The following is a 10,928-nucleotide window of genomic DNA, read 5'->3' as shown; positions in this document are numbered from 1 at the left end:
AAAAACTACTTAATACGTAGTCGTCCAATGATTTTTTCATAAGTGTGTTACAAAAGTTATTTGGTACCAAATCCGAGCCAACCCTAAATTTCTTTTCGGGGTATTATTGCCTCGAGCTTTTTCACCTCTATGTTGCATGAAATTTCAGTATCTCAAGCTTTTCCTCTTTCGTCGAATGAGAGCAAAATGAACTCTTCAACTTCTTCGGTTGGCAGCTCCCAACTATGGCCAGAAAGTGTATCGACTCCTTTACACTTTCACTCAGAATCGATTTAAGCTCTGTGTCAATTGCTACTACTAAATCTAAGACTACTGCTACGTCAATTAGATTAGAGACTACTTCGTCCATATTCAATTCATCCCCATGATATCCGATTCCAAACTTTTGCTAACGTCTATCATCTAATTTAGGGTGGATGATGATATCGTGGTCCTAGGGATCAAAGTTGGGAATATCATGCACGACCTCTTCCCTTGGAGACAATGTCTCGGATATGTGTTGGAGCATCTTCCTTATTTGGGCCATCATATCTGACAAGTCCAATAATAGCTTGAAGTTGGATGACTTATTAGTTTCGCATGAGGGTACCTCATACGAATCACCAAGAGGCTTGTCTAAACGTTTGGACATATCATTGTCTTGGTCATATGACTCAAAAAGAGGTTCATATGAATACTCGTTTTCTCCACATCCATCGTCATCACTCCATTGGTTTGTTGAGACTCTGTTCAGCCAACTTGATTCTTGGTTATCGTACAACTTATCCCATATCTTGCCTTTATACCATTTGTATTTTTCATCGTCAAACATATCCATGATTAGATTCAATAGTCAACAAGGTAACTAAAATAACAAAAATAATGAAACAAAAATAAAAATTAGAACACTATCTAACTTGTTTGGCTTTCGACTAGTATTATTTTACAAAAAAATAAATTTAATAACAATTATCACCGTCGTAATCCCCAGTAATGGTGCCAACAACTTGACTGCCTCCCTATGTGCGAACATCCAAAGTGTAAAATCGTGCAAAAATATAAAGATAAGAGTTAAGTGCAGTTGCTGCAAGTGTACAAGTCAAATTGTAATATAAATGTGTTACAATAGAACTCTTGGTAAGTATTCTAAGGATTGTACCAAGGGATTGTAGATTGAAGAAAATCACTATTAAATCAATTACCAAAAATAATTACTAATATGATATAGTTATGAATTAGTAGTGCTAACCCCAATTTAAGATAAAAATAATAAAACTAATTAAATTAACTAAGACCAAATCTAACCCTAGGTTAAGTTATTCAGATTTGCCTATTCCTAGTTATTAATTACTACCCATGATTGGCTACCAAAAACGAAACTGATTTATCCAAGTTATTCATCACATCGTCGCGACATCCCTGTCCTCCACGTCGTGATGTCGCCCCTGCTTCACCCTTGATTTCTTCTGTCTTCGGTGTTACGACACTAGTGGTCTTATGTCGCAACATGGGCAATAGTTTTAGCCCGAGTTTACATCTTTAACTCCCGATTTGACCTACAAGACCATGGAACTTTATTTAAGTATCTAAAGTATAATTAAAAACGACTGAGAAGCATAAATTACGACTTCAAGTATGACAACATGAATATGTACTAAAATGACTTGATTTAACTACTAAACAAACTAAAATTATGTGAAAAAAGGATGTAAATAATAGTGTAATTCGTGACTGATCAACTTATCAAGTCACTACTCTCAAAACTTGCCTCAACGCCATTAATAAAAGAAAATTAAATTCAAACTTTAAATTTATTTTTTCAAAATTGAACAAATAAATAAAAATAAATATTAATTAAATAAACAATGTAAATGTAATAAAATAAATATACAAAATATGTTTGGAAATATTATTGGGATGGAAGAGTAAATTAATTAAATAAAAATACTAATGAAACATAAGCTAAATGTTGAATCCTTTAACTATTATGGAATCCTCTAAACACACTTTTTCTTTATTTGCTTTTATATTTCTTGATAAAATCAAATTCAATATTAATGGAAAAGTATGTACTATTTTTGTATAGTTGGTTGAGGAAAAGAATTAGAACAAATGTAGTTGAAAAGTTGAGTGGTTTACAATATATTTAGAGTGAATGGTGCAACGATTTCTTACTACCTTGCTTTCCGCTTGACCTTTTATTCATTCTCTTTATAGATTCAAGCTCCCACTATATATTCTTCATTTATTAATAAGGAAACCAACCAAAAGCAGAAGAAAACAAAAGAGTTTTAGATAGAAATTTTTCAAAATATTGAAGTTATATTCACCTTAGAAATCAATTATTTCAAGTCAAGTTCCAACTATGCCTTTAAATAAGATGGGTCATTTTACGTATTTTGTTATAGTTATTATTTTGTGTCTTCTTTTTTTGAATGGTCCTGCAATTGCTAATGATCATGATGTTAATGGAAATGAAAATCACCATCCACATGTTTATAAAGAAAGGCTAAAAACTAAAGGGAGTAGGAGGTCTTTAACAGTTTTACCTATAGTAGCTGGTGCACATACTGTACATCAAGGTGAGAAGGCCGTTGCTGGTGCTGCTACAACTGATAAAGCTTTCCATGGGGGTGGAGGAGCAAAGGCTGGAGTAGGAGGCGAATTCCAGAGTAGTGGAAACATTGTTGGTGCAGGAGGAGGAGGATGGGGAGGAGGTGGTGGTAATGGTGGTGCAAGTAGCAGTGACAAAAATGGAGGTGTAGGTATAGGTGGCCATGCTGGTATGACTGGTGGGGGTGGTTTTAAGTTTGGGTTTAGAGGTGGAATGAGAGCAGGACTTGGTGGAAGTGGTGGCGCTAATGTTGGTGGAGAGGCAGGAGGTCGTGCCGGAGGTGTTGGTAATGGTGCAACTAGTACAAGTGCAAGTCTTAATGGAGAAAAGAGTAGTGATGGAAAAGTTAGTGATACTAATAAGATTGAGGGTAAAGCTGGTTTTGAAGGTAAAGTAGGAGGACAAGGAGAAGTTGGTGGAAATAGTGGTGGAAGTGGTAACACTGGTGATGCTGGTAAGGTGGGAGGGCATGGTGGAAGTGTTGACAATGGTAATACTGATGCAAGTGGTACTTATAATGGTGAAAAAGGTAGTGATGGCAAAGCTAGTGCTACTAGTAAGGGTAAAGATAAAGTTGGTTTTGAAGGTAAAGTAGGAGGGAAAGGAGACGATGGTGGAAAAAGTGGTGGAACTAGCAGCACTAATGTTGTTGGTGGAGGTGTTAGAAGTGGTAGTACTGATGCAAGTGGAAGCATTGTTGGTGTAGGAGGAGGGGGAAGGGGAGGAGGTGGTAGTGGTAGTGGTGGAAAGGGTGGAGATGCAACTGCAAGTGGACATGCTGGTATGGCTGGTGGGGGCGGTTTTAAGTTTGGGTTCAGAGGTGGAATGAGAGTAGGATTTGGTGGAAGTGGTGGCGCTAGTGTTGGTGGAGGGGCAGGAGGCCATGCCAAAGGTGTTGGTAGTGGTGCAACTAGTACAAGTGGTAGTATTGGCGAAACAAAGAGTAGTGATGCTAAAGCTAGTGACAACTTTAGTGGTTCTAGTGGGGTAAAAGGACAAGGTAGAGGAGATGGTAGTGGTAATATAGACGCAAGTGGTAAAGATGAAGCTAAAGCTAAAGCTAAAGATGGAGGAAATTTTGGAGGACAGGGAAAGGTCGATGAAAATAGTGGTGGAAGTGACAGCTCTAGTGATTCTGGTGGGGTAAAACGACAAGGTGGAGGAGATGGTAGGGGTAATATAAATGCCAGTGGTAAAGAAAAAGGACAAGGTAGAGGAGATGGTAGTGGTAATATAGATGCAAGTGGTAGAGAAAAAGGACAAGATGGAGGAGATGGTAGTGGTAATATAGATGCAAGTGGTAAAGATGAAACTAAAGCTAAAGCTAAAGATGGAGGAAATTTTGGAGGACAGGGAAAGGTCGATGAAAATAGTGGTGGAAGTGACAGCTCTAGTGATTCTGGTGGGGTAAAAGGACAAGGTGGAGGAGATGGTAGTGGTAATACAGATGCAAGTGGTAAAGAAAAAGGACCTAGTGGAGGAGATGGTAGTGATAATAAAAATGCAAGTGGTAAAGATGAAGCTAAAAATAAAGGTGAAGTTGAAGGAAAATTTGGAGGACAGGGAAAGGTCGATGAAAATAGTGGTGGAAATGACAGATCTAATAATTCCGTTGAGGTAAAAGGGCAAGGTGGAGGAGATGGTAGTGGTGATACAGATACAAGTGGTAAACAAAAAGGACAAGGTGGAGGAGATAGTAGTGGTAATACAAATACAAGTGGTAAAGATGAAGCTAAAGATAAAGCTAAAGTTGAAGGAAAATTTGAAGGGCAGGGAAAGGTCGATGGAAATAGTGGTGGAAGTGATAGTTCTAATGATTCTAGTGGGGTAAAAGGACAAGGTGGAGGAAATGGTAGTGGTAATACAGATGCAAGTGATAAAGAAAAAGGACAAGGTGGAGGAGATGGTAGTGGTAATACAAATGCAAGTGGTAAAGATGAAGCTAAAGGTAAAGCTGAAGTTAAAGGAAATTTTGGAGGACAGGGAAAGGTCGATGGAAATAGTGGTGGAAGTGACAGCTCTAATGATTCTGGTGGGGTAAAAGGACAAGGTGGAGGAGATGGTAGTGGTAATACAAATGCAAGTGGTAAAGATGAAGTTAAAGGTAAAGCTGAAGCTGAAGGAAATTTTGGAGGACAGGGAAAGGTCGATGGAAATAGTGGTGGAAGTGACAGCTCTAATGATTCCGGTGGGGTAAAAGGACAAGGTGGAGGAGATGGTAGTGGTAATACAAATGCAAGTGGTAAAGATGAAGCTAAAGCTAAAGCTGAAACTCAACCTCAAGCTAAAGCTAAAGATGAAGTTAAAGCTGAAGATGAAGCTCAAGCTAAAGTTAAAGATGAAGCTAAAGCTGAATCTGAAGCTAAAGCTAAATCTAAAGAAGAAGCTAAAGCTGAAGCTGAAGCTAAAGCTGAGGCTAAAAGTGAAGCCAAAGCTGAAGCTAAAGCTAAAACTGAAGGAAAGGCTGAAGCTGAAGCTGAAGCTGAAGCAAAAGCTGAAGCAAAGGCCGAAGCAAACACCGAAGCAAAGGCTAAAGCAAAAGCTAAAATAGGAGGACAAGGAAAAGTAGGTGGAAATGGTGGTGGTGGTGAAGCTAAAGCTGAAGGAAATGCTAAAGCTGAAGCTGAAGCCAAAGCTGAAGCCGAAGCAAAAGCCGAAGTTGAAGCCGAAGCAAAAGCCGAAGCTGAAACCGAAGCAAACAACGAAGCAAAAGCCAAAGCAAAGGCCGAAGGAAAAGCTGAAGCAAAGGCAGAAGCAAAAGCCGAAATAGGAGGACAACGAAAAGTAGGTGGAAATGGTGGTGGTGGTGGTGGTGGTAATGTTGGTGGTGGTTTTAAATTTGGTTTTGGAGGAAAAGTAGAAAGAGGAGGAGGGTTTAGTGGAGCCCACTAAACCACAATCCAAATAGAGAAATTTTCTTTACGTATTTTCACAAATAACATTATTCGGTCATTTGTGTTTCACTTTATTTTTTATTTAGTGAAACCTTAAATAGGAGATCTTGTTAATCCTTGCATGCTATGTATAAATAATTTGTACCACGTATCTTCTTAATATCAATGTCAAATTTTATTTTAGAGAATTTATTTCTACTTTTCACTTATCCCTAAATTTATTACTATAAAAGGAAACCCCAACGATTATTTCGTTATTATTTTCTTTGATATTTATTATTTTAATTATGTTTAAACATATTTTGTGTGCAAAGAAACTTTTACTACGCTTTTATACAAGAATGAAGATGGGAAAATGGATAACAGAATTTAAACCCATTTAAGTGACTAACAAATGCTTTAATCATGGATCTATACAAGTCAAGGCTTGTTGCATCTGTTATTATATTAGTTTAGAGAGATTATATTGTTTTGCCTTTTTTACAATAGCCATAACTCATTACAGCTTTTTTGGAGGTAAAACTCTGATGTCCTTTGACCCTTTCCTCTTCTTTTGTTGATTATTTCAACCCATCAACCCAATTCACTAAAAACAATCTTAACAAATTGGCATCCTCGGTGGGAACCTTAAGTAAAAGCTATGGATTCTTCGGCCAAGCAATTTGGCCAAACTATTACCGGTCCTCAAACCCTTGAACCAAGATTATCCTGTCAAACAACCATCTTCAGTTGTCCAATGCTTCTCGGGCTACAAATCCACCTCCCATACAATTGTAGGAAATACTATAATCTACTTGTCTACCTATCTCGTGCCACAGTCCGTCTACTCAGAAATATCGTTAGCTTATTTCATTAGCTGGGTAAGGCCTACCAAGGATACAGCATAACCATTAATCTACATCGCCAAGTCCATTCATCAGGTATCACGGTTGCTCAAACCTGCAGCGGGTAATCCTCCTCAGCTGCAACCAATCTTGTAATCTTGAGAGCAGGCACTTTACTAGTCATATACAATCCTCCAGATGTTAGTCGTTTTTCATGGATATTCTAACAATCATCCATAGCTAGTACAATACCATCAGCTTCACAGCAACTCGATCCCACTTATAATATGCATCGCAGATCCTGCTCCTATCAAACGCATTCGAGGCGCAATAGAAATCACTAGATAAAATGCAAAAGAAATTAGAGCAACTCTTTCAAATCCACACACACACACAAAAAAAAAAACACCTCTACGCATCTCAAAAAACGTGCTAGACCTAATGAAAGCTCGACTTCTACCATGGATCCTTCACATAGAAAACCCAGAGTGTATTACAACCATCATTGTAGCAAAGGACGAATACTATTAGCTTAAAGCTGGTTATCTTGTAGAACAAGTTGCAGCCCTAAAGCAAGAGCTGAAGAGCCTCAAACAACCAATTTGGAATGAGTCTAAATGGTTAGATGCAGCGCATAATCTATTATCACTTGTTATTTGACAAATACTAGTACCAACCAAAGTAGAATTTTCATTAGACATTTGCAATAGCTCATTTAATCGAGTCAATGACCTGAATCACTTTCTAGCGATCCACAACCTTAGGAATGTCCCAGACTCCATTCAGCACCAAATATTCCGTACTGCACTTAAGGGACCAGCAAGTTAGTTACGGTACTCTGTAGCACTAGGGTCGAAGATGAACTTTGATCAATTTAGCAGAAATTTCATGGTGCACTTCAGCAGTTGCAGAGTTGTCTCAGAGCATCAGCAAGATTGATGTGAGTTACAAAAAATCAAGAGGAAAGACTACATAGTATATCAAGTGATTTTATGCAGCCACGCTAGATTTAAAGTATTTAAATAATGAAAGCATTTATTTTGAGAGTTAGGCATGGGCCCTTTGTCTATGCCCTTATGGACACACAACCAACTGGGCTCTATCATATGAAAATGGTATTTGCTAATCTCAAGATGAGGAAGTTGAGCTTGCCAAATGAAGAAGTAAGAATGTAGACTAAAGCCAAAAGAAAGACAATACCATTCAATTTTGGGTCATGGGGTAACATTCTTCCCTAGTTTCTCCATTTTTGCTCAATGAATAGCCAAAACAACTCGTTCCTTCTCAGCTTCTCTTACCAAATTGTTAAAAAAACCCTTAACCATTCCAAATAAGACAACAGGTGCTGTAAAGATCCCTGCACCAACATTTGGAAATTCTACTGCATATGCTTAGTTCTTGACCAATAATGTGTGTGAAAATATAAATATACACTTACTCTGTTAACGAACTTCATGGGCGATCTAGGAGTAATAGTTAGATCAAGAGAAAGAACCCTTCAAATCTAACTAAAGCAATACTTGCAAACTTCGAAAGGATTAATTTCACAAAAATGGGAGTGATCAAGGAAGTAAGTGACTTGACGTGCTTCCTCACCAGAAACAAGCAACTGCACATTACATTTTTTATTCCAGCATGCACTAACACCCCACTCCACACGAGAAGACTTTTTAATAGAGAAATTTGCGACCTTGTCCATTCAATAATAGTCTTTCAGGCCTACAAACATACCTAGCTGGACTTCATATTATATGAAATTAAATGGGGGATTAACCTAATGGAAGGATTCCACCCCATCTTGCAACAACAAATAAAGTAGATCAGTAGTATGTTTTAACCCTTCGGCAAAAGTTTTTTTCGATTCGTACTATACAAGTTCAGTAAATCATATTAGAATGGGTGAAGTGGAAAATGGAACCCCTTCGAAAATATGTGGAAAAAAAAAGAGATTATTGTCTCTCTTAAAAATCCTTTAGCAGTTTCTACCCTCAGCAATATAGTCCCCAAGAAGGTTTGGATCATGTCCCAAGTTCTAATAGATTCCAAGTTTATGGAACGAGGAATAACATTGACGACCATCGAAGGAGACATGTCCTGATAAGCTTTAAAATATGAAGTAGGGAAAAGAAGAAAGAGAGAGAGAGAGAGAGAGAGAGAGAGAGAAATTTCATAATTTTCGTATTCTGCTTTGCTGTTTACAACACTCGTTTAAAAGGACAACAGAAGAAAATAAGGAAAGAAACAAACAAAATAATGGTTCCAAAGTTGGTTATTACATAAGCTGACTCAGACTAAACGCTCCGTTTCATTAAGTTCCAAAACGTTACGTTTAAACTAGAACTCCAATGCACCCCGTTTAAACTAGAACTCCAATGCGCCCCGTTTCACTTACAGCCAAAACGCACCGTTCTACTGTTTAACTTTTAAGCTCATAACAATTACTTCCCTCTAAAATAATCATTGTCCTCAAGGATCAAAATTTGGAAACTTGACTTTGATCTGCTCGAAAGATTCACATCTGGCATCCTCAGGAAATGTATTAACCCATTCTACCAAAACCTTAGGAGCTGCTTGATGCCCTTTTCGTACCATGTGACGATCTAAGATCCTAGCTGGTTCTTTGATCCATGCTCCACTAACATCCACAACAGGCAGCACATTCTGCACAGGAGCTGCTCCTATATGCTTTTTAAGTTGGGAGACATGAAAGGTGGGATGCACTTTAGAACCAGGAGGAAGCTGTAGCCTGTAAGTAACTTTTTCCACCCGAGCTATTACTAGAAAAGGTATAAAATACTTGGGAGATATCTTCTAGTTCCATCTTCTTTTAACCGAGTGTTGCCTATATGGTTGTAGTCTTAGGTAGACAAAATCACCTTCCTCAAATTGTCTTTCAGTTCTATGTTTATCAGCCTATTGTTTCATTCGATCCTGGGCTCTTTTTAAACGGAATTACACCATTTTCCTAGCAGTCTCCCTTTGTTGTAAGGTCCTGTCCACATAATTATAGGAAAAGCTCCTGCTAAATAGGGTACATGATGTGGGAGAGGTTGACCATAGAGTGCTTCATATGGGGTGGTATGAATGGCCAAATGATGAGTGGAGTTATACCACTGTTCTACTAAAGGAAGCCAAAAGAGCCAATCACCATGCGTCTCTTCAGTCATACATCTCAAATATCCCTCTAAGCATCTGTTTAACACTTCTGTTTGCCCATCAGTTTTAGGGTGATATGCAGTAGAGAGATGCAACTTAGTTCCCACCCTCTTGAAAAGGTCTAAAGTGCTGACAAATCTTGAAGATGTGATTCAAGTATTTCTGAGCCACAGTCATGGCTGTATAGGGATGAGATAAGGCTAAGAAGTGTCCGAATTTAGTAAGGCGATCAATCACAACCAAAATTACAGATTTCTCTTTGGTGTTTGGAAGTCCCTCGATGAAATCCATGCTAATAGAAGATTAGGCCCTGTCTAGTATTAGTAGTGGCTGTAGCAATCCTGGTTCGGCTAGAGTCTTATATTTGCATTTTTGGCATGTGGGACATTCTTTAATCCATGCCTTAACATCTTTAGACATCCCCTTCTAGTACAGTAGAGAAGCCATTCGATTTCTGGAAGCAGAAACACCAAAATGACCTCCAATAGCACTAGCAAAAAAATGTTGGAAGATGGCCCTCCTAATTTCCTCATCATTGCCTACCATTATCTTCCCTTTTCTTCTTAGGAACTTCCCATCTCATGCATACTTGGGGTGTGATGATGACTGATTCTAGACTTCTGCACACAGTTTATGCAGTTTAGGATCAGAAAAATAGAGGGCTTGTACCTTGCTTAGCAGTCAGAAACCACAGTGACTTTTGTCAATTGCCACAGTTGACCAATAGTGATAGAATTTACTCTCGAGAGTGCATGAGCTGTAGCATTGTTTGACCCTTTTCTGTAAACAATTTCGTAATAGTATCCCAACATTTTTGCCACCCATCTTTGTTGAAAAGGGGTGATGGCTTGTTGGTCAGACAAAAACCTCAAGCTTTGATGATCTGTTCTAATTTTGAAGTGTCTCTCTACCATGTAGGCATGTCATTTCTTGACTACCAACAGCACAACCAACATTTCCTTCTCATAAATTGAGAGGTCCTGGTGCCTTACCTCCAACTTTTTGTTGAAAGAGGCTATGGGTTTGCCCTGTTGCTGAAGCACAACTCCTACCCCTAGACCTGAAGCATTTGTATATATCCACCATGATTTCCATTTGCAAATTGGGAAAAGTAAGTATAGGGGCTGAACAAAGGGCCTTATTAAGTTGTTGGAAAGCTGAGGTGGTTTGCTCATCCCACTTCCATGCATTCTTTTTGAGAAGATTTGCGAGTGGCCTAGCTAAGAGACCATAGTTCCTTATAAAATGCCTATAATAGCCAGTAAGATCTAAGAAACTCCTTAAGTCCTTGATACAAGTAGGTGCTGGCCTGTTTGCTACACATTCTACCTTTTCTTTGTCCATGGCCACAGTTCCATTAGCTACTACATGCCCTAAATACTCCACTTGCTCGGTGCCAAAACAAAACTTGCTTTTCTTGACATAGAGTTGATGCTGCCCTAGTATCTTAAAAACTACTCT

The 10,928-nt window shown here is 38.4% G+C and overlaps 2 protein-coding genes across 2 annotated transcripts; one reads left to right on the top strand and one right to left on the bottom strand.

The window, feature by feature from the left end:
* Positions 1 to 1,312: 1,312 nt before the first annotated feature.
* Positions 1,313 to 3,197, bottom strand: LOC128039624 (uncharacterized serine-rich protein C215.13-like). Its single transcript, XM_052627795.1, has 2 exons — positions 2,529 to 3,197; positions 1,313 to 1,535 (listed from the first exon to the last, which is right to left on the bottom strand). Exons 1-2 carry the CDS (start codon positions 3,062 to 3,064, stop codon positions 1,511 to 1,513), a joined length of 561 nt encoding a protein of 186 aa, XP_052483755.1. The 5' UTR covers positions 3,065 to 3,197; the 3' UTR covers positions 1,313 to 1,510.
* On the top strand, positions 3,063 to 5,485 carry LOC128039834 (uncharacterized). The gene is made up of 2 exons (XM_052628499.1): positions 3,063 to 3,073; positions 3,127 to 5,485. Exons 1-2 carry the CDS (start codon positions 3,063 to 3,065, stop codon positions 5,483 to 5,485), a joined length of 2,370 nt encoding a protein of 789 aa, XP_052484459.1.
* The last annotated feature ends 5,443 nt before the right edge of the window (positions 5,486 to 10,928 follow it).

Source organism: Gossypium raimondii, chromosome 3 (assembly GCF_025698545.1).
Source record: "Gossypium raimondii isolate GPD5lz chromosome 3, ASM2569854v1, whole genome shotgun sequence".
Taxonomy (NCBI): domain Eukaryota; kingdom Viridiplantae; phylum Streptophyta; class Magnoliopsida; order Malvales; family Malvaceae; genus Gossypium; species Gossypium raimondii.
Note: the sequence above shows the minus strand (reverse complement) of the source record. Positions and strands in the feature narration are given on the sequence as shown.

Bases quoted from the DNA above. Each gene is read 5' to 3' on its own strand.
- LOC128039624 (XM_052627795.1), bottom strand. From the start codon at position 3,064: ATGCCCTCCCACCTTACCAGCATCACCAGTGTTACCACTTCCACCACT. The intron at 1,536-2,528 runs GTAAAACTGTTA...ATGGTCTTGTAG, and splicing joins ATGTGCACCAGCTACTATAG to GTCAAATCGGGAGTTAAAGA.